The sequence below is a fragment of the Brachypodium distachyon genome, chromosome 1, assembly GCF_000005505.3.
Source record: "Brachypodium distachyon strain Bd21 chromosome 1, Brachypodium_distachyon_v3.0, whole genome shotgun sequence".
In the NCBI taxonomy this organism is placed as follows: domain Eukaryota; kingdom Viridiplantae; phylum Streptophyta; class Magnoliopsida; order Poales; family Poaceae; genus Brachypodium; species Brachypodium distachyon.
Genome location: NC_016131.3, coordinates 24,750,143 through 24,772,402, shown reverse-complemented (window position 1 = coordinate 24,772,402; position 22,260 = coordinate 24,750,143). Strand labels below are relative to the sequence as shown.

The 22,260-nt window shown below is 42.3% G+C and overlaps 4 protein-coding genes across 14 annotated transcripts; 3 read left to right on the top strand and 1 right to left on the bottom strand.

Moving 5' to 3' along the window:
• Positions 1 to 447: 447 nt before the first annotated feature.
• Positions 448 to 6,090, top strand: LOC100835479. 2 transcript variants are annotated; one of them, XM_014897550.2, is made up of 18 exons: positions 455 to 1,467; positions 1,665 to 1,736; positions 1,823 to 2,027; positions 2,134 to 2,218; positions 2,347 to 2,445; positions 2,525 to 2,606; positions 2,695 to 2,754; positions 2,876 to 2,928; positions 3,005 to 3,171; positions 3,501 to 3,711; positions 4,112 to 4,169; positions 4,311 to 4,367; positions 4,445 to 4,687; positions 4,763 to 4,827; positions 4,904 to 4,960; positions 5,040 to 5,133; positions 5,274 to 5,414; positions 5,507 to 6,090. In XM_014897550.2, exons 1-18 carry the CDS (start codon positions 658 to 660, stop codon positions 5,789 to 5,791), a joined length of 2,844 nt encoding a protein of 947 aa, XP_014753036.1. In that variant the 5' UTR covers positions 455 to 657; the 3' UTR covers positions 5,792 to 6,090. The 2 variants fall into 2 exon arrangements, with proteins under 2 accessions (XP_014753038.1, XP_014753036.1); XM_014897552.2 differs by lacking the exon at positions 5,507 to 6,090 and having other exon boundaries at positions 448 to 1,467; positions 5,060 to 5,133.
• Positions 6,091 to 6,248: 158 nt separating this feature from the next.
• On the top strand, positions 6,249 to 10,133 carry LOC100827556 (protein BTR1). Its single transcript, XM_003563158.3, has 8 exons — positions 6,249 to 6,581; positions 6,913 to 7,154; positions 7,244 to 7,338; positions 7,825 to 7,997; positions 8,309 to 8,394; positions 9,350 to 9,475; positions 9,624 to 9,685; positions 9,769 to 10,133. The coding sequence occupies exons 1-8, from the start codon at positions 6,461 to 6,463 to the stop codon at positions 9,860 to 9,862; spliced, it is 999 nt and encodes a 332-aa protein (XP_003563206.2). The 5' UTR covers positions 6,249 to 6,460; the 3' UTR covers positions 9,863 to 10,133.
• Positions 10,134 to 11,292: 1,159 nt separating this feature from the next.
• LOC100834666 (protein FAR1-RELATED SEQUENCE 9) lies at positions 11,293 to 15,971 on the top strand. Of its 10 annotated transcripts, none has more exons than XM_024461084.1 (7): positions 11,294 to 13,656; positions 14,114 to 14,143; positions 14,258 to 14,335; positions 14,429 to 14,480; positions 14,664 to 14,816; positions 15,549 to 15,606; positions 15,709 to 15,971. In XM_024461084.1, exons 1-4 carry the CDS (start codon positions 11,386 to 11,388, stop codon positions 14,471 to 14,473), a joined length of 2,424 nt encoding a protein of 807 aa, XP_024316852.1. In that variant the 5' UTR covers positions 11,294 to 11,385; the 3' UTR covers positions 14,474 to 14,480; positions 14,664 to 14,816; positions 15,549 to 15,606; positions 15,709 to 15,971. The 10 variants fall into 10 exon arrangements, with proteins under 10 accessions (XP_024316860.1, XP_024316863.1, XP_024316874.1 ...); XM_024461090.1 differs by having other exon boundaries at positions 14,414 to 14,480; XM_024461081.1 differs by lacking the exon at positions 14,664 to 14,816.
• A 102-nt stretch (positions 15,972 to 16,073) lies between these two features.
• On the bottom strand, positions 16,074 to 21,451 carry LOC100834366 (phosphatidylinositol 4-phosphate 5-kinase 9). The gene is made up of 9 exons (XM_003560229.4): positions 21,243 to 21,451; positions 19,536 to 20,820; positions 18,713 to 18,880; positions 18,213 to 18,378; positions 17,816 to 17,926; positions 17,296 to 17,483; positions 16,896 to 17,053; positions 16,623 to 16,794; positions 16,074 to 16,496 (listed from the first exon to the last, which is right to left on the bottom strand). Exons 2-9 carry the CDS (start codon positions 20,720 to 20,722, stop codon positions 16,238 to 16,240), a joined length of 2,409 nt encoding a protein of 802 aa, XP_003560277.1. The 5' UTR covers positions 20,723 to 20,820; positions 21,243 to 21,451; the 3' UTR covers positions 16,074 to 16,237.
• Between the last annotated feature and the right edge of the window lie 809 nt (positions 21,452 to 22,260).

The following is a 22,260-nucleotide window of genomic DNA, read 5'->3' as shown; positions in this document are numbered from 1 at the left end:
ATGGACGTTTGGGACACAAAATGAAAGAAAAAGCGAAGAGCGAGGAGTTACTGTTGGATTGACATACACATACAACAAGACCAATAACTAGAGATGGTGACAAAGGAGAGGCGATGAGGAAGGTTATATTTGGTGGATACCTTACTAAACGGTGCATGGACTTGTACGTCACTTACTTTCGGAGGTGGAGAAGTTTGAGATTTGAAAACGATGATAATTGTCGAAAAGAAAGGAAAAACGGCTAGTTGTGAAATGGACGCTCGAGCTAAGAAAAAAAAACCGTAAGGAGTGAAGAGTTACCGTGTGGCTGCCATATATATATACATCGAATGAAGTGACGTGGCGGAAAAGAAGCGGAAGGGGCAGTTAGTGGGTGTCCATACTTGAGAGAGAAAATGGCAATTCACAATAAGAAAAAAAGGAAATTATTAACTGTGAAATGGACAAAAAGAAGAGCGTAGAGCAGTTACTGTTTTAGCTGGCACTTCCAATTCCGATCCATCAGAAAAGCAAAAGCCACATCCTCCGATCAAATTTTCCAAAGCAGAATTCAAAATTCACCATCCCATGTCTATCGGCTTCCTTCGTCTTCCTTGGGGGATTTGGTTGCCCTAGCCCTCCCCCTTGGTAGCTAGGCTAGGCAAGCTCCCTCCGGCCATGGACGATTTCGTGCTGCGCTCCGGCGTCCGCGTGGGGCTGAAGCGCGAGTTCGCCTTCGCCATCGCCTCCCAAGCCGCGCTCGCCCCCTCCCTCGGCCGCACGCGCTCCTCCTCTTCCTCTTCCTCTCCCGCCCCTGTTTCCAACCCCAGCAAGCCCTCCAAGCGCTCACGCCGCCCGGCTCCCGCCGCCGCTCTCCCACCGGATCCAAGCCTACTCCCGCCGGATCCGCCCGTGCTCCCGCCGGATCCCCCCGCCGCTGCCGCCGATGAGGAGGCTCCTCCAGTGCTCGCTTTGCTTGCTGACCCCGACAGAAATGAGCAGCCGCCCCAACAGCAGCAGCAGCAGCAGCAGCAGCAGGAGGAGGATCACCACGCCTTCTTCATCCCGCCAGAGACGCCGCCCAGGCGGATCACGCGCTCCATGATCAAGCCCTCCTCCCCTGCCACCACCAACCACTCCAAACCCAAACTCAAACTCAATCCCAATCCCAAACCGGAGGCAGAGGCGGAGGAGCCCTCAGGAGTAGCAGTTACGACGCCCCGCCGCTTCACTAGGTCACTGTTGCTCAAGGACAAGGCGCCGGTTGCTTCGTCTGACGACGACCAGCTGGATGCCGACCTATCAGGCACCACCACTGCTAGCAGCTCCCCTTCACATTCCCCAAGCAGCAGCAACAAGAACACAGAGCTTAAGCTGCCCAAGCGCAACAAGATCAAATTGACTAAAATCCCCAAGAACCTAAAGGAACTGTTTGCAACCGGTACGCTCGAGGGTCAGCCTGTCAAGTACATCATGAAGAAAGGGAAGGTAATAATGCCTGCCTTGTTCCTCTTAATTCGTATGCTCGACTTAAGATACTGGTTCCTTTGAATTCGATATGGAGTAATTCAGGCAACTCGTACATTTTACTGATGAGAAGAAATAGAATGTTGTAGTGGGTACCTCCAAAGTTAAATCTAATTCTCGGTGAAATTACTTTCATTTTGATCCTGCTTTTGTTTCAGCGAGCAGTACTTCGTGGAGTGATTAAAGACACTGGCATATTGTGTTCTTGCACTTCATGTAAAGGCCAGAATGTGAGCCCCCCCCCCCCCCCCCCCCCTCTCTTCTGCAACAATATAATTTTCCATTCCAAATCCAACCAACCCACCATGTGTTGCAGGTTGTTTCACCTTTCTATTTTGAGGTGCATGCTGGGAGTTGTAAAAAACGCCCATCTGATTATATTTTCCTGGAAAGCGGAAATAATCTGCATGGTATAATGAGGGCGTGCGCAGGTGCTACCTTAGATACATTAGAATCTGTAATACAGAGTGCAATAGGCCCAATGCCTCAGAAGAGGACATTGAGATGCCAAGTTTGCAAAAGTGAGTTGTTTTTCCTCTAATCCACACCAAGTTTTGTTTCATTTGGTGCTCTAATTTTGACCAATGTTATTTCTACAGCAGTTTTGATCAATTTTTTACCTTTCAGATTCATTCAGAACTCTTCGCACTGGGAAATTTGGTTTGTTATGTGATCCATGTCTTGAATCCAAGGGAGCTCGGAATAGTACAAGGTAATGTTTGTAATATCATATTTGGCTACGCGGTTGTTCCAGTTTTTCTTCTTCTTATAGAGCATTGTTTATACTGTTGATATTAATCTCTTTGAATTGTGGTTCCTTGTCTTCCTTTTGTTGTTTAGGTCACCAAAAATTGCAAGGAGTCCGACTTCATCAGCTAGGGTGCCTAAAAATTTCTCCCCAGGAGCGAAGAGTACAAGCGCAGGAAGGCTTACAAGAAAGTAGGTTTTGTTGATTATAACTTAAGCTTTTTTCTCCCTGAGTTTTATCACAATTTGTTGCTCTCCGTTCTTGCTGCAGGGACCATGGATTGCATAAGTTGGTTTTCTTGAGTGGCATTTTACCAGAGGGCACCGATGTGGGCTACTATGTTGGGGGAAAGGTTTATCTCTTGTTTTCTGTCTACAAAACTTCTTGTTGCAGCCTGCACAATATTATTGTTTATTAACATGTTACTGTCAACTTTCTAGAGGTTGCTGGATGGCTACATAAAGGAACCCGGAATCCACTGTCATTGCTGCAATACAGTGGTAAATTACAGTCTCTTCTATTAGATACATAAAGCAATTCATTCAAGAAGTTAGCCTGGACGTTTTCGTTCTATGTTTAGCCCTGTACTTGACCAGAAACTTTGTTATGCTGAATGGACAGGTCAGTCCTTCACAGTTTGAAGGTCATGCTGGCCGAGCTGCTCGACGCAAACCGTGAGTTTGTATTCTTGTAATGTGTTCAGTTGGAGCACTGTTCAAACTCTCATTCCTTTTGCTAATATTATTGCAGTTACCACAACATATACATGTCGAATGGTGTCTCTCTACACGAACTGTCAGTTTCACTTTCAAGAGGTCGAAAAACGTCAGACAGACAAAGTGATGACTTATGCAGCATATGTTCAGATGGTGGTGAGCTTCTCCTTTGTGACACCTGTCCAAGAGCTTTCCACAGAGGTAAAGACATTATGCATTTATGCCTAGCCAATACAATATGTTGCTCAGTTAAGCCACCTTCCGTTCTCTTTGGATATGCGACTGCTCGGATATTAGTTTGCTGGAGGAATGGCTGGTTTACCATGTATAAGCAGCAATTTAGAGTGTCAGAATGCCTGTCTGCAAGATTTAGTGTTTCAACACTATGCCTGCTTTGAATTGTAAACTCCGAAGAGAGGGTTCATGTTCTTACTGTTTGGTTGCCTTATGATACTGCCTTTTGGTGCCCTGATGTTGCATTGTTTCTTTCTGGGTTCTCATCACCGCCTGTCTTTACTTATCTATTGCAGAATGTGTTGACTTGACTGCTGTACCGAAAGGAACTTGGTGTTGCCGGTATTGTGAGACTAGGCAACAGAGAGAAAGTTCTTTGGCATATAACCACAATGCAATAGCTGCTGGGAGGATTGACGGAATTGATTCCATGGAACAAATATTTACACGATCCATACGTATTGCTACAACACCTGAGACTGGATTTGGTGGATGTGCATTATGCAAGTAAGTGTCCATCCATCTCCCTTGTATGTTCGCTGGCATATACATCTACTCTGTTTCATTATCTTCCCCATACAGCACATACAGTGCCAGTCTACCATATGAGACTACCCAACACAGAAACTTTGTTAAGCTTAGCATCGAAAACTTGTTATGCAGTATAGACTGCTGGAGCTAAGGAGGCTTCATACTGATTATTTCATCTCCTTGGTCAATACCAATCCATTAAACACTTCTGCATTCATCATAACTTCATTAATTTGTTCTTTCTAATGTTAAAGAACTTAGTTAATAGTAATCCTCGTGCACCACTAATATGATCTAGGATTTAAGTTGTCGTTGTGTTCTTTGACTGGTGTCCATTTGACTATCTGATGCTCCAATGAGCAATTTTTTTTTGCAGGCTCCATGATTTTGGCAAAAAGAAATTTAGTGCCCGAACTGTGCTGCTCTGTGACCAAGTATGTTCGCCAGTCACATAAACTGTAGCGATGCTGATATTGATGCGCTTATATAATCTATCTGTATTGTGTTATTATGCTGTTGTATTGTGTTATCTTCTTTTGTGATAATCTGTCAATCATATGTTGCTATTTGTCTAGTGCGGGAGGGAATATCATGTTGGATGCCTGAAAGAACACAGCATGGCGGATTTGACGGTGATCTTCCTAGCCTGAGATATCTGGATAAGTTTGTATCATGAGCAAAGAACTATATTAATGGTTGACTGCTGCAGGCATTGCCAGAGGGAGCATGGTATTGTTCCAGTGACTGTGTGAGGATTAGTGAGACAATGAAAGACCTACTTAGCGGTGGGGCAGAACCTGTTCCTGCCATGGATGCTGATCTTATAAAGAAGAAGCGTGAAGACAAAGGTTTAAATGAGGATGGCGACCTTGATGTTAGATGGAGAGTTTTGAGGGACAAAAGTTCAGAAGATAGTAAATTGGTGCTCTCCAAAGCAGTTGCGATTTTCCATGTGAGTTTCTGTGGTTTCATATTGTATAATTAGTGGTAGTGTTAGTTTCTTAATCTACCATTGGCACTTTTGCAGGAATCATTTGATCCCATTATCCAAACTACAACTGGGCGAGACCTTATTCCAGCCATGGTTTATGGGTATGGACTAATGCATATCTCATTTACATGTATTCTGGGCATAAGACATCTAAGTTGCATATGCTTTTATTTCCAGGAGGAGTGTAAGGGACCAAGATTACACAGGAATGTATTGTGCAGTATTAACCGTTGGGTAAACTTTTTTCTTCTTGAAAAACAAACATTGTCAACCAATTGGCTGTGCAACTCTAATTTGGATTCTGTTGATGCAGCAACACTGTAGTTTCTGCAGGTCTTTTCCGTATCATGGGTCGTGAAGCTGCTGAGCTACCCCTGGTTGCCACAAGCAGGGATAACCAAGGCTTTGTAAGTTGACTTATTCTTTTTGTGTTGAGATATGTGGTACGAAAGTGCTAGTAATTTAGCTACCTACATACTGTTTATTTTGAATTTAACCAAGGCTACTATTGATGCATGTTTGCCCCTGTGGTTTGGGAACTGAGCAGGGGTATTTCCAAGCTCTGTTTGGGTGCATAGAGCGACTGTTGGCATCTCTGAAGGTGAAATACTTTGTGCTACCAGCTGCAGATGAAGCGGTGTCCATCTGGACACAGCGGTTTGGATTCTCAAAGATAAGCCGAGATGAGGTTGGTGTTGAGTTAATCTTTTATCATTAATTGTCACTGTGAAGAAAATGAAATGAAACCGGTTGTGAATAAATAAAAATGTCGTGACACAGCTGCTGGAACACCTCAAGGGTGCGCGGACAACTGTGTTCCAGGGTACATCCACCCTGCACAAGCTGATCCCAGAAAACATCTCACAAGCTGATCCTGGAAAGATGGCACAAGCTGATCCCCAAAACATCGTAGAAGCTGATCCTTCCCAAAACATCGTACAAGCTGATCCTGCCCAAAACATCATACAAGCTGATCCTGCCCAAAACATCGTACAAGCTGACTCCCAAAACATAGTACAAGCTGATCCTGGGGCCGTGGAAGGAGGAGGCATGATGTTAAGCTAGCTAGTAGTTGTTTTTGTAGGATCTGCTGGTGTCTGTAGATAGCGATTTTGGTTTGAATTGAGGAAGGGAGGAGGAAGCTGTTGTTGTCTTTGTTGAGAGAGCAGACGAAGCTGGTAGCCTTGTAAACTGAAGAAATTCAGAATCTGATGGATGGTGACTGCTGTTTCTTTATTACAGTATATAGGAGCTAGTGCGTTTTGTGATTTGTTGATAGATGAGTTTCCTCCTTGATCCTTATATGTTGTTGATGGATCAAGCCCTCATCATCAAGAATGAAAGAATCTTTTGGGCGGTGTTTTGATTGTGGAGCATACAGTACATACATAGTTCTTCTATTTTACAAAGAATGGCACCCACGGCATTTTGAGGTCGAATTTTAACTAACGATTAGACCAATAATATGTGTTTTTGAAATATGAATTTAATAAAATAATTTTTGTATCACTTAACTCTCAAATCATTGGTCGAAATATGTGTGTGCCTTCTTTGTGAGAAAGAAAAGGTACCTGACCGGAGGGTGGGGCCTTCTTTCTTTTCTGTAACAACAACAAAAAAAAAGAATAAGAAGAAGAGTCTGGATCATGTGTTGCTGAGCAGCGGGGTCCAGCCGGCGGGAGTGAAAGAAAAAAAAGGCAAAAAGAAGGGAGGGCAGGTCGCTCAGGCTCAGGCATGGCAGTGTACCTTCTCCCTTCCTGGCTTGCCACTGCTCCTCCTCCTCCTCCTCCTCTCCTCATGGATTCCCCTTCCACCACCGCCTCCGACGACGAAGACCACCACCACCACCACCAAGGTATCATCGCCTCGCATTTGCTACCTTTTTTTTTTGCTCTCTATCATCCATGGCCGGAACTCCCCCCTCGGATCCATCCATCTTGCATATATTTCTTTCTTTCTTTCTTTCGTGTGCAACAAGAAGAACGAGATCAGATGATCGATCCCCTCCGCTCTCGTGTCCATCTTGCATTCTCTCCCTCTCGATCCCCTCTCTTTCTTGCTCAGTATAGTAGAGACACGGCGGAGCCGGAGCAGGAGCAGGAGCAGGAAGAGGGTTTTGCAAGGGTTTTACTTCAATCAATCATTCCGTTTCTTTAATTCCATCCTCTTGGCACTTGCACTTGCAGGCTCAGATGGCGGCAAGAAGAAGCACGTCATGTTCCTGGTCTCTCACATGGAGGCCGGATGCATCATCGGGAAGGCTGGATCCATCGTCAAGTCCATGGAATCCCAATCGGGGGCTCGGATCAACATCTCACGTCATGACCAGCTCTTTCCTGGAACGACCAGCAGAGTCGTCCTTGTCTCTGGCCTCTTCAATCAACTCATGGATGCCATGGAGCTCATTCTCGAAAGGCTTGTCTATCAGGTCTCTCAGGATTAATTGCATTCTCATTTACTTTGCATGTTATTCATGCATTATTTCACCTGCTTCACAAATGTGCTCTGTCTACTTAGGGTGACCAAGTCATTGACTCAAAAGCTACAATTGCACTTGTGGTTCCTAGCGTCTGTTGTGGTGCGCTGATTGGCAAAGGAGGAGCAACACTCAAGTATATAATATATATGCTTTCCTTTCCTTTTCTCATGCGCTTTATTTGAGGTATTTGTAATGAGACATATCTTCACCGTACGACAGAAAATGCGACCCTTTTCTATCTACGTTTTTTGTAATGAAAACAAGCTCAAATAAACTCATGATTTCCATCCTCAGGGATCTTTCTAGTTTTCACGTTGCAATTTATTCCAACAGTGCTGTTGTTAAATCTTGTGTTTCAACTCTGTCTGTATATGTGAAGAACATATATAAACAGAGGCATCACGTGCACAGTTCCGCTTGATCTCTTGTTTTGGATCGTGCTCGGCGTGCCTAACCTAGTGCATTTAGCATTCCATGAGTCCAAAATCTACTCTAGTACTCTACCCTCACACCAGCATTCTCATCACATTTCTTATTCTTTTTTTTAGGGAATTATTCTTTTTATTTGCTATTTTCAGACACTGAAAGTATGTTCAATCTCTCTTTGTATATCATTTAGGGCAATAACTCAAAAGGCAAGTGCTGGAATTAAGATTTCACCCCAGGACAACTCTTATGGTTTGCATGATAGACTGGTTACAATCACAGGATCCTTGGACAATCAGCTTCGTGCAATATTTTTGATACTATCCAAGTTGCTGGAGGACGTTCTCTACTCAATTCCAATTGCACGTATGTCTGTAACGTTTAGCACTTGAAGTTAGCGAATATCTGTTTTCCTTGTTTATTTACTGCCTGCTACTCAATTTGGTTTGAATTCCTCCTCATATCCGCATTTTGTTTGCCTAGGGGTATTTTTCATGTAGTGTCCGTCACAGGCTTTACTAAGATTGAACTTGATAAAGATGTTGCTTCCTACTATTTCTATCGTTCCTTGTGTATTGATATGCTGGATTACTCATATGATTTTCTAGCACCGAGCTGCTAGTTCGTTGCTTTCGCATCACGTTTTCCAGTAACTAATCAGCTTCTCAAATATACAGGCATTGTTTTTTCACGTTATCCTGCTTCACCTGTTGAGTATGAGAATGTTGGGTCGGATGAACATGTTGGAAGATACCAAAACAAGGTAAGACATTGTTGTCAAAGTACACGTGTACATGTTCTGGTTCGCCCTTAATCTGGCTTACCTATTTCATGCGGACACGGATCCTCTGACCTAACGTAAGTGACTTTGCAGTCACTGACAGGTGGGCCCGGGTCCACATTGCAGTCACTGACGTTTAAGTCAGGGGATCTCACTCCATTTCACGCATGGTTGGTCCATCTTTATGGAGCTTCTTAGTATTTACCATGCCATGCATGTCCATTTAGTAAGTGTTCTAAATAAAGTGGTAAAGAGAAAAGATGAGAGGTTAGGAGAGTGTGAGATAGTTACTATAAGAAAGAAATGACACTCTTTATATGTTGTATTCCGTCATAAACTTGATGGTAATACACTAGAATCTTGATTCCAAATCAAAGCTAAGAAATGCCAAAAGGAAAAGGTATAAGAGATGTCCAGCCCTAGTCTAAGTGTACTTTCTGATTTAGAAAAATATTATACTCCCTTCGTCCTGAAATAAGTGATGTGGATTTATATAAGAATCTATACAAATCCACGTCACTTATTTCAGGACGGAGGTACTAGCATGTAAAGGCTGTTATATTTCTGGAGAATAAACGTGGGAGATTTTTTTCAAAGGAAGAACGAAATTGTGGTCTTCAGACTAAACTGTTAATCTGATTCATACATGCTTCATATAGATTATGATTTGGTAAACATCATGATCCTATTGTTTCGTACTGGATGTAAATTAAATTTTCGAGATTATCGTTTGTGTTCAGTTAACCAATGGTATAGGCCTATTGTGAAATCTTAAACATTTTTTCTTGAATTTCTTCAACAAATTTCTCCCGCTATTAATTGTTTCATACTAGATACAAAAATAATGATCAAGATTACCATTTATTGTTGATGTTCAGTTAAGCAATGGTATAAGTCTGTCGTAAAATCTCAACTATCTTTTCTTGAATTTCTTCAGCCAAATACACCCGTGAGGTCACCTGATAAGAATGATGGCCAAGAGTATCTCACTATTGCTATTGCTGATGAGCATATAGGCGCTGTTATTGGTCGTGCTGGGAGGAGCATAAACGAGATCACTCAGGTATGTATGTCCAAAGATGCGCCACAAACAGTAAAGTAGACACTTTCCCAGATGTTGGGCATTAGCTAACTGTTGGAATGTTTCTGGATAGCCTGGCTGGTTGGATGGATTTTTTTGCCTGATTGTTGGAAGTTCCTTGGGGTTTCAGGTTAGCGGTGCATGTATCAGGATTTCAGCCAAGGGTGATTTCATAGCGGATACTTGTGACAGGTATGTGGTTTTGCATCTTTGTGTTTGTCCATGGTGCATATGCAGAAAGAGAAGTGGTGAATAATCTGAAGAGTGTGATGCAGGGAAGTGGTGATCAGTGGGACCCCAGAAGCGATTCAGGCTGCAGAGGCAATGATCATGCACAGGGTTTCAGCCGCCGGTCGCCTGAGTGGATAGGCAAACAAGTTTGATGAACAAGAGGTCTCAAGTGGAGTGCAGCATTAATATACTCGTCTCTCTAGACAAGACAAAGTTTTACCCCTCCCTTAAGTTGCTGTGATTAATTAGGACGGTAATTAGCACATGCACGACGGAGCACTCACTCGTCGCTAGTTTTTTGTTGGGTCAAATGTTGCGTTTGTTTGACCAATTGTTTCCATTTGTACTACTGTAGTATCTTATATGTTTGCCGGGAGGAAAGAAGGATGATTTAGGATTGAACCCAAAAGTTGGAAGCAGGTTTACCCCTCAAGGCCTAAGGGGTATTTGGTTTGAACCCAAAATTGCCCTACCAAAAATTTGACTAGCCAAATAGTTGGTTATGGTTTTACTAACCCATGAGTTGTTCAATTTTGACTAAAAAATTAAATTAAAGTTGGCTATGGGACATTGACAGCCAAATATTTGGTCACCATCCAAACAAACACCAAATTTTGGTTAATGACCAAAAAATTGGCGTGGTATGTTTTGATAGCAAACCAAACATGCCCTAAATGCCTGACCCTGGCTAGGGTAGACACCGGTGCATTTTCAGAAAGAATTTGTATAGTTTCAATGCATTGTCCTTTCACCAAGACTCTTTTTTATCAGAGAACCGAAACTTGGGAAATTTCTATACTCCCTCCGTCCAACAAAAGATGACTCAAGTTTGTCAAAATTTGGATTCTAGATGTGACTTAGTGTATATAGATGCATTCAAATTTAATCAAAGTTGAGACATCCTTTGTTGGAGGGAGAGAGTACATTGCTTTTCCTTATACTTTAGATTCCATAGGACCCTGGCAAGACGGTCAAAGTATGCGCAACGTTTTTGTCTTTTCTGTAAAACCATCAATTACATTGTAAACGCATGTCTATGAAAAATCGGAGTCACCGAGCGCCTTGAGATTGTCAAAGCAACCAGCTGACGTTTATTGTCTACGGTTCGTTGCCGCCTATCACTAAAAACATAATCCGCCTGAAATAAAACACATAGGATGTTAAACTTGTGTTGTGATCCTCGTGGATTGGAGGTACAATTAACCATCAAATCCTTGAGTTGTTGATGGACACGACCAAATTGCAATCGGTGAGAAGGTTCTTCTTAAGATTGATCAACGAAAGATGTTCGACGCTAAGGTCTTAAAGAGTCTATCACAACATGCTTGTCCCCCTCTGCATGGAGTAGCCGAAAGATTTTCGCTTTCCACTTTCGTATCGTCTTGTTTGTTTTTAGCTTTTTTGGTTGGTTAGCTTAGAGAACGTTTGCATCCTTTTGGACATTTATCTTCCGAGCGCGAGTTTCAGAAAACAAATACATAAGCTTAACACTCAATACACGATGGAGATTTCCAAGAACATTCAGAATGCACTTGATTAGTGTGGAGTAGTAGGCAGCAGGAAGGAAGGAATACGTCTTCGTTGCGCGAAGGCGCCTCCCTCCTTCCCTCACAGAATTCCCAAAGCTCCTCTGTCCTCAGAACGGAAGCGAGGCGCCGGCGATGAGCTCCCCCTCCGCCTCCGCCTCCGCCTCCGGACAACCTGATCCAACTCCGACCAACCTTTCACCAAAACCTCTCCCCTCCTCCTCCGACTCAGCCTCAGCCACTCTCCAGTCCTCCCCACCAAACCCTAAATCCCTTGCGCCACCACCAATACCAAAACCAAATGCGGCGGCGGGGGAGGAGGATTGCACGCCGCGGATGGACATGGAGTTCTCGTCGGAGCAACACGCCTACGATTTCTACCGCCGCTACGCCTCCAAGGCCGGTTTCAGTGTCCGCAGGCGGTACACCAACAAGAGCAAGAAGACCGGCGAGGTTACCTCCTGCAAGTTCGCCTGCTCCCTCGAGGGCTTCAACAACCGCACCTCCCACATCTCCATCACGCCACCAAGCTCCAGCACCAGCTCCAGGAGGACCGGCTGCAACGCCCACCTCATCCTCCGCCGCACCGAGCACGGTTTCCAGGTCTACGCCTTCCAGCCTCGCCACAACCATCCACTCTTCCTCTTCCCTCCTCAGCCTGCTGCTCTTCTTCCATCTCCGGGTTTTTCACTACATTCTTCTTCCTTTTCTACTCAAAGCACCGACGATGATGCCACCGCATTGCCCCTTCGGACCCGGAGGCAGTGGGAGATCAAGTATGGAGAGGCTGCCGCTCTCCTGAATTACTTACGGCGACAGTCTCTTGCCGACCCCTCGTTCCACCACGCTGTGCAGCTGGATGTTGAGGATAAAGTGGCTAATGTTTTCTGGGCTGACGCCAGGATGGTTATCGACTATAGTCACTTCGGTGATGTTGTCGCCTTTGATGTTCTCTCTAGGAACTGTATCAGCCTCCGTCATTTCGCCTCCTTTGTTGGCTGCAACAGTTTCGGCGAGCCTGTTATTTTTGGACTGGCGCTCATGTATGACGAGACTTGCGAATCTTTCCAGTGGCTGTTCCAGACCTTCCTGCATGCAATGTCTGGACAAGCGCCAAAGACTTTCTTTTCACATCAAGACACGGTTATCACAAAGGCCGTTTCGTTAGCGATGCCTTGTACAAGTCATGCTATATGTGCGTGGCACGTAAAGCATGCTGCAACCAGGAACGTAAATCGGCTCGCGAAAGGTCACTGCGATTTTATCAAGGAGTTCAAAGCATGCATCAACAATTATGACGAGGAGGCAGAATTTCTTGCTTCTTGGGAAGCTATGATCAATAAGTATGACCTTCGTGACAACGTATGGTTGCACAAGTTATTTCAAGAGAAAGAAAAGTGGGCTAGACCCTATGCAAAAGGGATCTTCTCAGCTGGCATGAGCACAAGATTGAATGAACGCCTGAATTCTGATGTGCGGGATCATTTGAGAGCCGAGGTTGATATTGTTTTGTTCCTGAGGCATCTTCAGAAAGTGATCAAGGACAGGCGGTACAAAGAATTGGAGTTTGAGTATAGTTCAAGGTTGAAGTTACCTTGCCTAAAAATTAGAGCCCCTATGCTGACACAAGCTTCTGAGGTCTATACCAGTATGATCTTTCAGCTTTTCCAAGAAGAATACGAGGAGTTCCAGTCAGCTTACATTGTGAATCGTGATGAAGGTGGTCCCTGTCGAGAGTATATTGTCTCGATTGTTGAAAAAGAGAAGCAATATACAGTTTATGGGAGCTCAATGGAGCAGACAGTTTCATGCTCATGTAGGAAGTTTGAGACGATTGGCTTCTTGTGTAGCCATGCGCTGAAAATTCTAGATACTATGGATATAAAGTATATACCAGATAGATACATCATGAGGCGCTGGACCAAATATGCAAGGTGCTTAACCTCACCGGAGGTTCTAGGTCAAACAGTGCAAGCAGAGCGATCAGAGGAAATTTCTAACCGCTATCAGCACATGTGCCCGAAGTATGTTAGGCTTGTTGCCCGGGCATCTGAATGTGAGGAGTCCTACAGAGTACTAGACCAATTTTGGGGAGAACTTAGTGAGAAAGTTGAAGAAATCCTACAGAAACAGAGCATTGGCACATCTGTGACACAGCCTGATGTTCACAATCTTAAGATGTCCTTGTCTTCTATCACAAATGGTACCGGATCAGAAAATGTCCTGGACAAGTCATGCAGCACACCAGCAAGAATAGTAAAGAAGAAAGATAAAAAAAGTAAAGGCCATCCAGTAAATTACATTGAAAAAGGTCTGCGGAAGAAGCAGAAAGTGCACTTGGAACAACCTGCAGTGCAGTATGCTGTGTTAAATGCTTCTGCTCAATCTGAAAATGCCATGTTTCAGGTGATCTCGCTATTTTATTTCTTGTGGTCGAGGTATCAAGATATCCAGTTTAACAATGCAAATTTGAATATATGCCACATGTTAATTGTTAACTACTGCCATTTGAAGCCATCATGTACAACATTTATTTGCAATGGGCAGCGATCATATAAGTTTCTCTGCTGTCCTGGGACTTTCCCAAGAATCCTTGTCTCTCTGGGGAGCAACTATTGGAATAAGTTTATGCTATGCATATTATAAGTTGCTGCAGTAATAGAGTGCATTATTCTATAAAGTTTTAGGTAGTTATTGCCTGCATCACGTCATCAGGTATAGTTTATGTCCACGTCATAGAACTGTAGCTGATTACTAAAATTGCTTGTGTACATATTGCAACCTTTTGCAATTATCTCATCTCATGCTGTGCAGTGTTAGTGCCTCTTATTGCAGTCAATGTCCTAACATTTATGACGTGCAGGACTTGGAGGCTCCTCCTAACATGTCCCAAGTGGGTACCCTAGCTCCAATTTATGAATTATTGATCTATGAAGTGCTTCCGTACAATATTTATGTCCTTTTGGTCATGTTGCATCAAATATTTATCTATTTCTGTTCAATGCAGGGGACTGACCTTTCAAGTTCTATGGGGGATATCAACTATGAAGAGACCCGCTCTGGCTTAAGTCCGACGTTCACTCCGGTATTATGTGTACTTTCGATTAATTCCATCATGCCAATTCTGGCCATTGTAATGAATATCAAAATTTTACTCTTGCAGTTGTTGCCTTTCTAGGAACTAGATTTTTGTGGCCTATCACAGTTCTCAGGTGGCAAGTAACAGCCAGGTAAATGATAGTACGGTCTGTGGTTGTCTCTTTCCCTTGCCATGTTTATTTCCTTCTTCATGTAAAACATAATTGTATTTTGTAAAAATAGTTTGTCAAAAAAAATGGGTTGCCTCTTTCTCTGACGAATGAGCTCAGGCACAAAATCAGCTGAGTTCGCCAATCTGCATTCTTCATTTGTAGGCCTTGTAGAAATCAATGTGTACTTGAAAGCGTGGTGCATCTCTGTTCGGAGCATTATCTATGGGATATGTGGCACCCTCTCGTAGATTGAAAGTTTCTTCTGATGTCTACATGACGTCCATCAACTGTATATAGCAATGAGAACCTGCACGGGTGGGCTTATACATAGTCGATATGCAGCATTTCACTTGCCACTGAAGTCAATCTCTTGTTCATAGCAACTTGAGTTGCCTCTTGTTTATTTTAGTTGACAAGTCGGTATTGGGAACTTCATTATACTTTACTATCTAAGTTGGTAAAACCATCTGTTTCTTTAGTTTTTGTGTATCGGTTGTGGAAGACTGGTATGACGTGGTCCATTTATTCCTCTATTCTTAACTATCTTCTCTTTAAATTCTTTATTTTAATATACCCATGAGATCACCTCATAATAATTTTGTCTAAGAATCTCACTATCGCTATTTCTGATGATGCATAGGTCATGTTGTTGGTAGTGCTGGGATATGTTATGTCCTAGATCCTAAATGGTTTATGCAATAGGAAGCTGATATTGGTCGAGTCAGTGCTACTTTTCTCATGCGCATGCTTAACTAAACCAAGTTACTATGAGAAGAGGATAGTGTTCCTTCTCAGCACTGGATGAATATTATTTTGCTTTGGCGTTTGCACCAACGACAATGAAAGAAACTGGACGAAAAGGAGTGCTATACTGATAAGCATTGTTTCCCAGCTTAAGCTTGTATGTCGTAGGAAGAGCAAAGTAAAGTAAAAGCCTTGGCTAGCTTCTAGGGAGCAATACTTGGAATAGTTGTAGCTTCCAGTTTATTTCCAAGACATGCCATATTGGACATTTTCCCTAATTGTTGAAAATCCCTTCATTTGCAGCCTTGCAGGTTGTGCATGGATTAAGAAGCTACGGGTGACTAACTTGGATTTGTGACAGGTACTTCATATATGCATTTTCTGTTGATGATTTAAATTGTGAAATCCCTTGGCTGGATGCATATAAAGTTGACATGTCATCTAATTTCACAATGTGATGCAGGAAAGTGCTGATAACATGATACATTAGAATAAATGATCATGATGAGGGTTTCGGCCAGTTGTGAGTGGATAGTTTTCTCTTCAAAGGAGAAAACAGATTCCGATGCTTTGAAGCAATCGGGTGATGCTTAGAGGTTAGGGCTCGAGACGTAAGAATATAGATATGATTGCTGAATGATGAGGCATCGAGTCTGTGCTAGAGTAACTGATGATGTCTTTGAGTACTGCAAATTAATTGAGAGATGACACCTACTTATACATGAATGGTCTGTTGCATGTGCGAAATTAAGCTTATTTGGTTTTCATCATAGAAATCACAATTCGAACTGAAACGAATACAGTACGCAGAGTGGCGACAACAAATTATAAACATGTCAGGATGCTGATCTGATATTTATCAACACTAGGTATTTCACACACATCAATTCAGTAAACACATTTCCTTGGAATTTCTTTACATTTTATTGCTAGAACGGCACAAGGAAAGAATGATGAATTGAATTGAATTGAATTGTAGCTGGCTAGCTAAACTACGAGTTTTGTGGAAAGATGGTGTGGATGAATCTGAGGAAGCGCTCACAGTAGAATTTTGGTTCAACGACAGATATTGACAAGGGGTCATACTTGATGGACTTGTATGCATGCTCAATCTTCTTCCTCATGTTGTACTCCTGCAGAATATCAATGATCCCTATGTAGAGCACCACATCATACACCTGACGGAATGATTTTTCGCCATCTTCTTTCTCGGCTCTCGCCGGCATGTTCACCCCTAGCTGGATCTGAAGCCTATTTATTCGACAACAAATTGACATCATCAATCATTTGTTTGTTAGCCTAGACGGCCAGGGAATCACATATCCATGAGAATTTACTAATATACATGACGAATGATGATCGAATAAAAAAAACTACCTTGCTGTGCCTGGAAGCAAAAGATCTACTTCCTCAAAACTAGCAGATGACGAGCGCAGGCGGCTCCCCCTTATGTGAGGGCCAACGGCGACTTTACCCTTTTGGTCGCTACCTCGTTGCACCAAAACCAGGCCTTCTCGATAGTTATAAGCAGAATCCTCTTCCACAGCATCTATATTACCAACATCGGCAACCAAAACATTGCTACCTCAAATGAAATCTTATCGACCCAAGGATTAACTGGACATCATATACACCCAGACAATTAATTACCTTGTTCTGAAAGAACGGTTAGTCTATCTGGCACAATGTTTTCATGACATGATGCTCCTCTTTCTAGGTTCTGTCGACCTCGGTAATGGAAACCAAGAAGCAAACTGTAATCCATTATATCCTGGTTCCTTAGAAATTCGCTGTCGGTCTCGATTTGCCTACACACAATAAGAATAGACAGTTGGCACATTTCCCTACTTATCAAGTAATAGAGGGGGTTACCTTCTTCATATATTGCACTAACTGACTGTATCACCATAATTTCATAGAAAGTACAGCGAGTAATCCAACAAACCAAATCATAAGAGGGAACCCTTTAATCATGATTTTCTATACGAGGGAACTCCTTAATGCATTTTATGTCTGTTGTGCATAAACTGCTTTGAGAGAACATGCTTACTTAAGCAAAGTATCCCTCCAAGAATGCTCAAGATAGAACGAATAGTTCAGGTCCAAGTCTTTCAGTGTTGTGTTCTCATCAATTTCAATTTTGTCCGTAGAACGGCCCAAAGATGAACCTTTCAGATCAAATCTTCGATGAATTCTAAGTTCTGTGCAGAACATGTTTCCCATCACTACAAACCGGAACTGTAAATATGAACAATAAAAATCAAATCAACCATTATCCTTGTAGAAATGAAAGAAAAGTACTACCCTTATTAAAAAAAATATGTAAAGCTTTAGACTGTATATATAACTTTGACCATCAAGTGTAACAGTGATATGTTAGCAAGAATGTACATCAAAGTACTTTCCATGCAACATCTAATAGTAGTATTTGATATGATCAATCTAAATATTTTTATTTGTAGTACTACTGGTCAAAGTAAAAAATAAATACAAATTCTAAATATTTTCATACTTTTAAAATGACAGAATAATAGTTAGGAAGCTCAAAGAACAGCTTACAATGTCATTACCTTTTGACCACTTGAAGGTTTCACCCTGTGGAGACCAAAAAATTTGGTTACAAGAGTGTTCTCATAAGTGTGGACATGACGATAATACTCTGGAAGCATACGCAAAAGAACCTACATGAAAATATCATGTCAAGAAAACATCAATGTTGCACATGTAAGAAAATGAAAAAAGAAAACTCCAGATCGTTGAAAACATCCTATTCTTGTCAATTGCTGGGATTTTGTAGATGATGAGACATGGATCCAGCTCTCAGGAAAAAATGAGGCCAGGGTCCATGTCATGGTCCTATGTCTCTTTACCACACCATAACAAGTTACCGATACATCTTGTAACTAACATGATTCAATGGTACACTGCTTAATAAACTTTCTAAACTCATCAAAGAGACACAAAAACCTGCACTTCTGATTTCCGAAGAGTCTTGATCATAAACCGGTCGTCTTGTGATAAGAAAAAAATACTTCCACTCTTTCCAGGAGAAGATAGCTCCCTAAGTGCATCACTTCCACAAATGGAAATCATATAATCTGCTGTATCAATCTTGAACATCTCCCTCAAATTTCTATAACAAAACACCAAATTAGTCTTGTTATATTATGAAATAGGAAACAGTACAGCTAGGGTGCTCAAACAAGGTAATTCCAAACTGTATGAGTTATTACCCTTACCTAAACAGGAATAGATGCATAATTCATAAACAATCAATAGCGTTGTAGAACAAGATTCCCAGAGATAGCAACATGATAGTACTTAAGACGTTGAACTTTTCAAGTTTCTTTATATTTATACTTTTACTTGTTAAGCCAAGTACAAGGCTATACTATATCTACAGAATAACCTAGGCCGACCAGATAATACTCTTATTAAGTGAAAAGTGATAGCCAATGGTAACAAACCTGAAAACCATTGGACAGTAGTCCTTCCATTTAAAATCTATGGCACGATGTGAAGGAGTAAGTCGTGATCCTTCTTTGGGGAAGTTCATCCAAAAACTAGCTCTGGGGCCATAATCGGAAGCTCGCACTTCACGCCTCTGAATTGGTGTGATCTTTCCAACTGTGTACCTGAGTAGTATAATCACATAACAACCTTTTACTGATCACCAGAAAATAAATTATTTTGGTATTCAACAAGACATTCTAATGTAGACAAGAGCAAAAAAGAAAACACATTGTCAGTTTCTATACCGATGAGAAACCTTTCTTTCCCCTTATCTACCGCAATAGCACCTTATACTCCACAATGTCAATAGCAGTGATCTTTCTAAGACTTGGAAAATTCATAACTACTTTGCTTAATGAAGTTAGATGCACAGTTGGTGTTGTAGGCTATGTTGGTAACTTGGGCCCTTCCACATGTGGTGTAAAGGCAATGGATAGTGCATGTACTAATGTCACAACATTACATATACTAGATAAAAGCACGTGCATTGCTACGTTATTATTATTATTATTATTATTATTATTATTATTATTATTATTATTATTATTATTATACATAAGTTGGTTAATTGCGTTTTTCTCTTATGTTCTCAAATTTTGTTAAATAACAATTTTCTCAAGATATAAATTCGTTTTCTAGCTGTATAGGTGATAGCCTCAATTAAGTGAATTGACGACCACCAAATCGAATCTTTATAAGTAAAGAAATACAATGGTCAACTACAAGCTGAAGGAAGTTAAAATGAGTTGAAATTAGGTTCCTTGTATTATGCATTACCTGATTCCAAGCTGCAGACTGAGCATTAGGTCATAGCTCCTGTGTCCTTTAATTATTGTCTCTCCAGGCCTTTTGATATCCCTCACAATCTTCCTCTGGCGACGCTTCACATTTTTGGATGAATCCAAGAAGCTCTTATTCAGTACAACCTCGCTGATTAGAACACCCTGTGCGTATTCCCTTTCGAGTATAGGGAAGTTAGAATCAGCCATGTTTTCACAGCTTTGTATTTCAGAACTTGCACTCGCTTCATGACCGATGAGTTTCTCAATAGCCACTCCGATACTCCAGCGTCTTTGTAAAGATGCCTTCTTCGAGGGAGGCTGCTCAAAACTCAAGTTTCTTCTGGACAAAGCACCTGCAGATTCTCGATTTGTGCCTTCCGTCATGTCAAAGGAAGACGAGCGAAGGATATTTGAGATGTCAGGTAGCACACCTCTCTTCCTTAAATCATTTATGTAGAGCTGGTGGGCAGCAGGAACTCTGCAACATTTTGGATAGAATGTGCCTTTACCATCCTTGAATCCCCTGGTCCAGGTTCCTAGATAGTATCCACTGTCCTCCCACGTATATAATCCATAACCATGCATCATGCCATCTAACCAGCTCCCTTGAAATGAGTCCCCGTTGTTCCACGTGAGAATCCCTTTGCCGGACATGAGTCCATTCCTCATGGTGCCAACATAGGTGTTGCCATTTGCCCAGGTATACCTGCCATGGCCTTCCATCTGTCCCTGAACCCAGGAACCTTGGAAGATGTCTCCATTCGGAAAGGTCTGAAGACCAAGGCCATGCTTACGGTTCAGCTTCCAGCGCCCCTTGTAAGAAGAGGATCCAACATATGTTCCTTCACCATCCATGTAGCCCCCAGAGTATTCGCCTTGGTAGATGGCTCCTGACGGCCACAGTGTCCTTCCTTGGCCATGCCTCATCCCTCTCCTCCACTCACCCTCATACATGCAGCAACTATCCGACCAGATGTACCGCCCTGAACCCTCAGGTATTTCCCCTGACAACGCGCCGGAGTAGATATCCCCATTGGATAGTTTGAGCTCTCCAGCTCTAGTAAGGCCAGCAGAATTCGTTGTGGAAGCAGCATTTTGATTCTCCAGAGTGTGTGGGAGGTCAATTGCTGGTGGCTGAGTGTGGGAGATACCTTGAAGGTGGTTGGCCACAGAGGCTGTCATCCAAGCATACTAGCAGGGCCTGTATGGAATACACTTTGATTGATGCAGTGTTCAGTTTTGCTTGCTCTTTAATTGGAAAAGACTTTGATGTCCTGGTTCTGGAACTCGATGTTAAAAAAGACTGAATTAATTCATCAAAAGAATTTTAAGAAAAACTGAAGCACTAGTTACTGCAATCAAATCACATAGGAGGGGAGGGGAGGGGAGAGAAGGGATATCATATCAGTTGTACAGGGAAGGAAGGTGGAAAGGGAATCTTAAATGCCCTAACTAAAGCAAAGAAAGAGGTGCGTGTGGAATTGGGGAAATCCCTTGCCCAATTCTGGCCTTGCTGGAGCTGGATTGGATTGGCGGATGAAGCAGCAACTCAACAGGCATTGCATCAACAAATTAATTTAATCAAAGAGGAAAAAAAGGCTCAGCATTGAGACCGCCGGCCCGCGCCTCCTCCGGCGAGGCGAAGGCGGGACTAGACTAGATAGTACAGCTTGGAAAAAGAAATCGGACAAATGTTTCTTACCCCGGCCAAGGCGACGACGAAGGCGTATAATCAAGAAGCTCTGCTCTTCTGTGATCTCGACATACGAATCACCGACCGACCGACCGAGATGTATATCTCCGCTGGGAGAAGGGGCCAGTGAGTGAGAAGAGAAGCAAACTACTACTCCTAAATCGACTCACTCAACTGACTGATTGCGTTTGCACATGCCAAAGGACAAAGGCAAAGAAAGCAAAGGGTTCGTTTCCATGTGACGCCAGCCCAATACAAACCCTTTTGCCTTTTATATTGTCGGTTTGCGATCGAATTTCCTTCCACGTGTAGCTGGTTGGGAATTGGAATATATTCCGTTACAAAATATAAGACATACAGCTTTTTATATATTGATTTTTTTGTTATAACTTTGATCAAACTTATTAAAAGTTGAGAGTCAATAAAAACTATACGTCATATATTTTAGAATTGAGAGAGCTAAACTAGACCTTTGTCTGTCAAAATAAAATAAAAGTCTACTCTACTTTAATGTGAAACTAGCTAAGTGCCCATTGCAACAGAGACACGAATATTACAACGATCAAAATTTGGGGACAATGATTCGGGAACGATTAGGAAATAACCATCGATTGCTAGTTGCCTAAGATTCCAGCTACAATTAGGAAACATCTTTTTAATTGATAGTTGCCTAGTTAAATTGATTGATTTTAGCTACGATTGAAAATCATGACGCGATTGAGTAGTTGCCCAATTAACATGCGCCTGATTGCTTGTTTTGGGCGATAGTCTGTGGTTGCAGTTTCTTTTTTGTTCCATCGGTACTCTTTCTAAGCGGCAGAATCACGGCAGTTTCCCTTTTTTCTGTTGGATGGCTGATGTGAACCGGGTTTTTTCGCTCGGTCGTGTGAGGACGTACCTACGACGGACGCAACTGTGGCTTAAAGAATAGTAAAGATAAATAAACAGTCAATATATTGGATCCACTTCGATCGAGTTCATCCGTACTTTTCTCCCCCGATCCATAATGAGTGTCTTGGATTTAGTA

What these genes read in the sequence shown, in the direction of transcription:
- LOC100835479 (XM_014897550.2), top strand. Translation starts at nt 658, where the DNA reads ATGGACGATTTCGTGCTGCGCTCCGGCGTCCGCGTGGGGCTGAAGCGC. An exon ending in GAGATGCCAAGTTTGCAAAA is followed by an intron (nt 2,028 to 2,133) that starts GTGAGTTGTTTT and finishes TTTACCTTTCAG; the next exon opens with ATTCATTCAGAACTCTTCGC. An exon ending in ACAGCATGGCGGATTTGACG is followed by an intron (nt 4,368 to 4,444) that starts GTGATCTTCCTA and finishes TGACTGCTGCAG; the next exon opens with GCATTGCCAGAGGGAGCATG.
- LOC100834666 (XM_024461081.1), top strand. Translation starts at nt 11,386, where the DNA reads ATGAGCTCCCCCTCCGCCTCCGCCTCCGCCTCCGGACAACCTGATCCA. An exon ending in CTGAAAATGCCATGTTTCAG is followed by an intron (nt 13,657 to 14,113) that starts GTGATCTCGCTA and finishes TATGACGTGCAG; the next exon opens with GACTTGGAGGCTCCTCCTAA. An exon ending in TAAGTCCGACGTTCACTCCG is followed by an intron (nt 14,336 to 14,428) that starts GTATTATGTGTA and finishes TTGCCTTTCTAG; the next exon opens with GAACTAGATTTTTGTGGCCT.
- LOC100827556 (XM_003563158.3), top strand. Translation starts at nt 6,461, where the DNA reads ATGGCAGTGTACCTTCTCCCTTCCTGGCTTGCCACTGCTCCTCCTCCT. An exon ending in AAAGGAGGAGCAACACTCAA is followed by an intron (nt 7,339 to 7,824) that starts GTATATAATATA and finishes TATATCATTTAG; the next exon opens with GGCAATAACTCAAAAGGCAA. An exon ending in CTACTCAATTCCAATTGCAC is followed by an intron (nt 7,998 to 8,308) that starts GTATGTCTGTAA and finishes TCAAATATACAG; the next exon opens with GCATTGTTTTTTCACGTTAT.
- LOC100834366 (XM_003560229.4), bottom strand. Translation starts at nt 20,722, where the DNA reads ATGACAGCCTCTGTGGCCAACCACCTTCAAGGTATCTCCCACACTCAG. An exon ending in TACTGTCCAATGGTTTTCAG is followed by an intron (nt 18,379 to 18,712) that starts GTTTGTTACCAT and finishes GTTTTGTTATAG; the next exon opens with AAATTTGAGGGAGATGTTCA. An exon ending in TTCGGAAATCAGAAGTGCAG is followed by an intron (nt 17,927 to 18,212) that starts GTTTTTGTGTCT and finishes ATTTTCATGTAG; the next exon opens with GTTCTTTTGCGTATGCTTCC.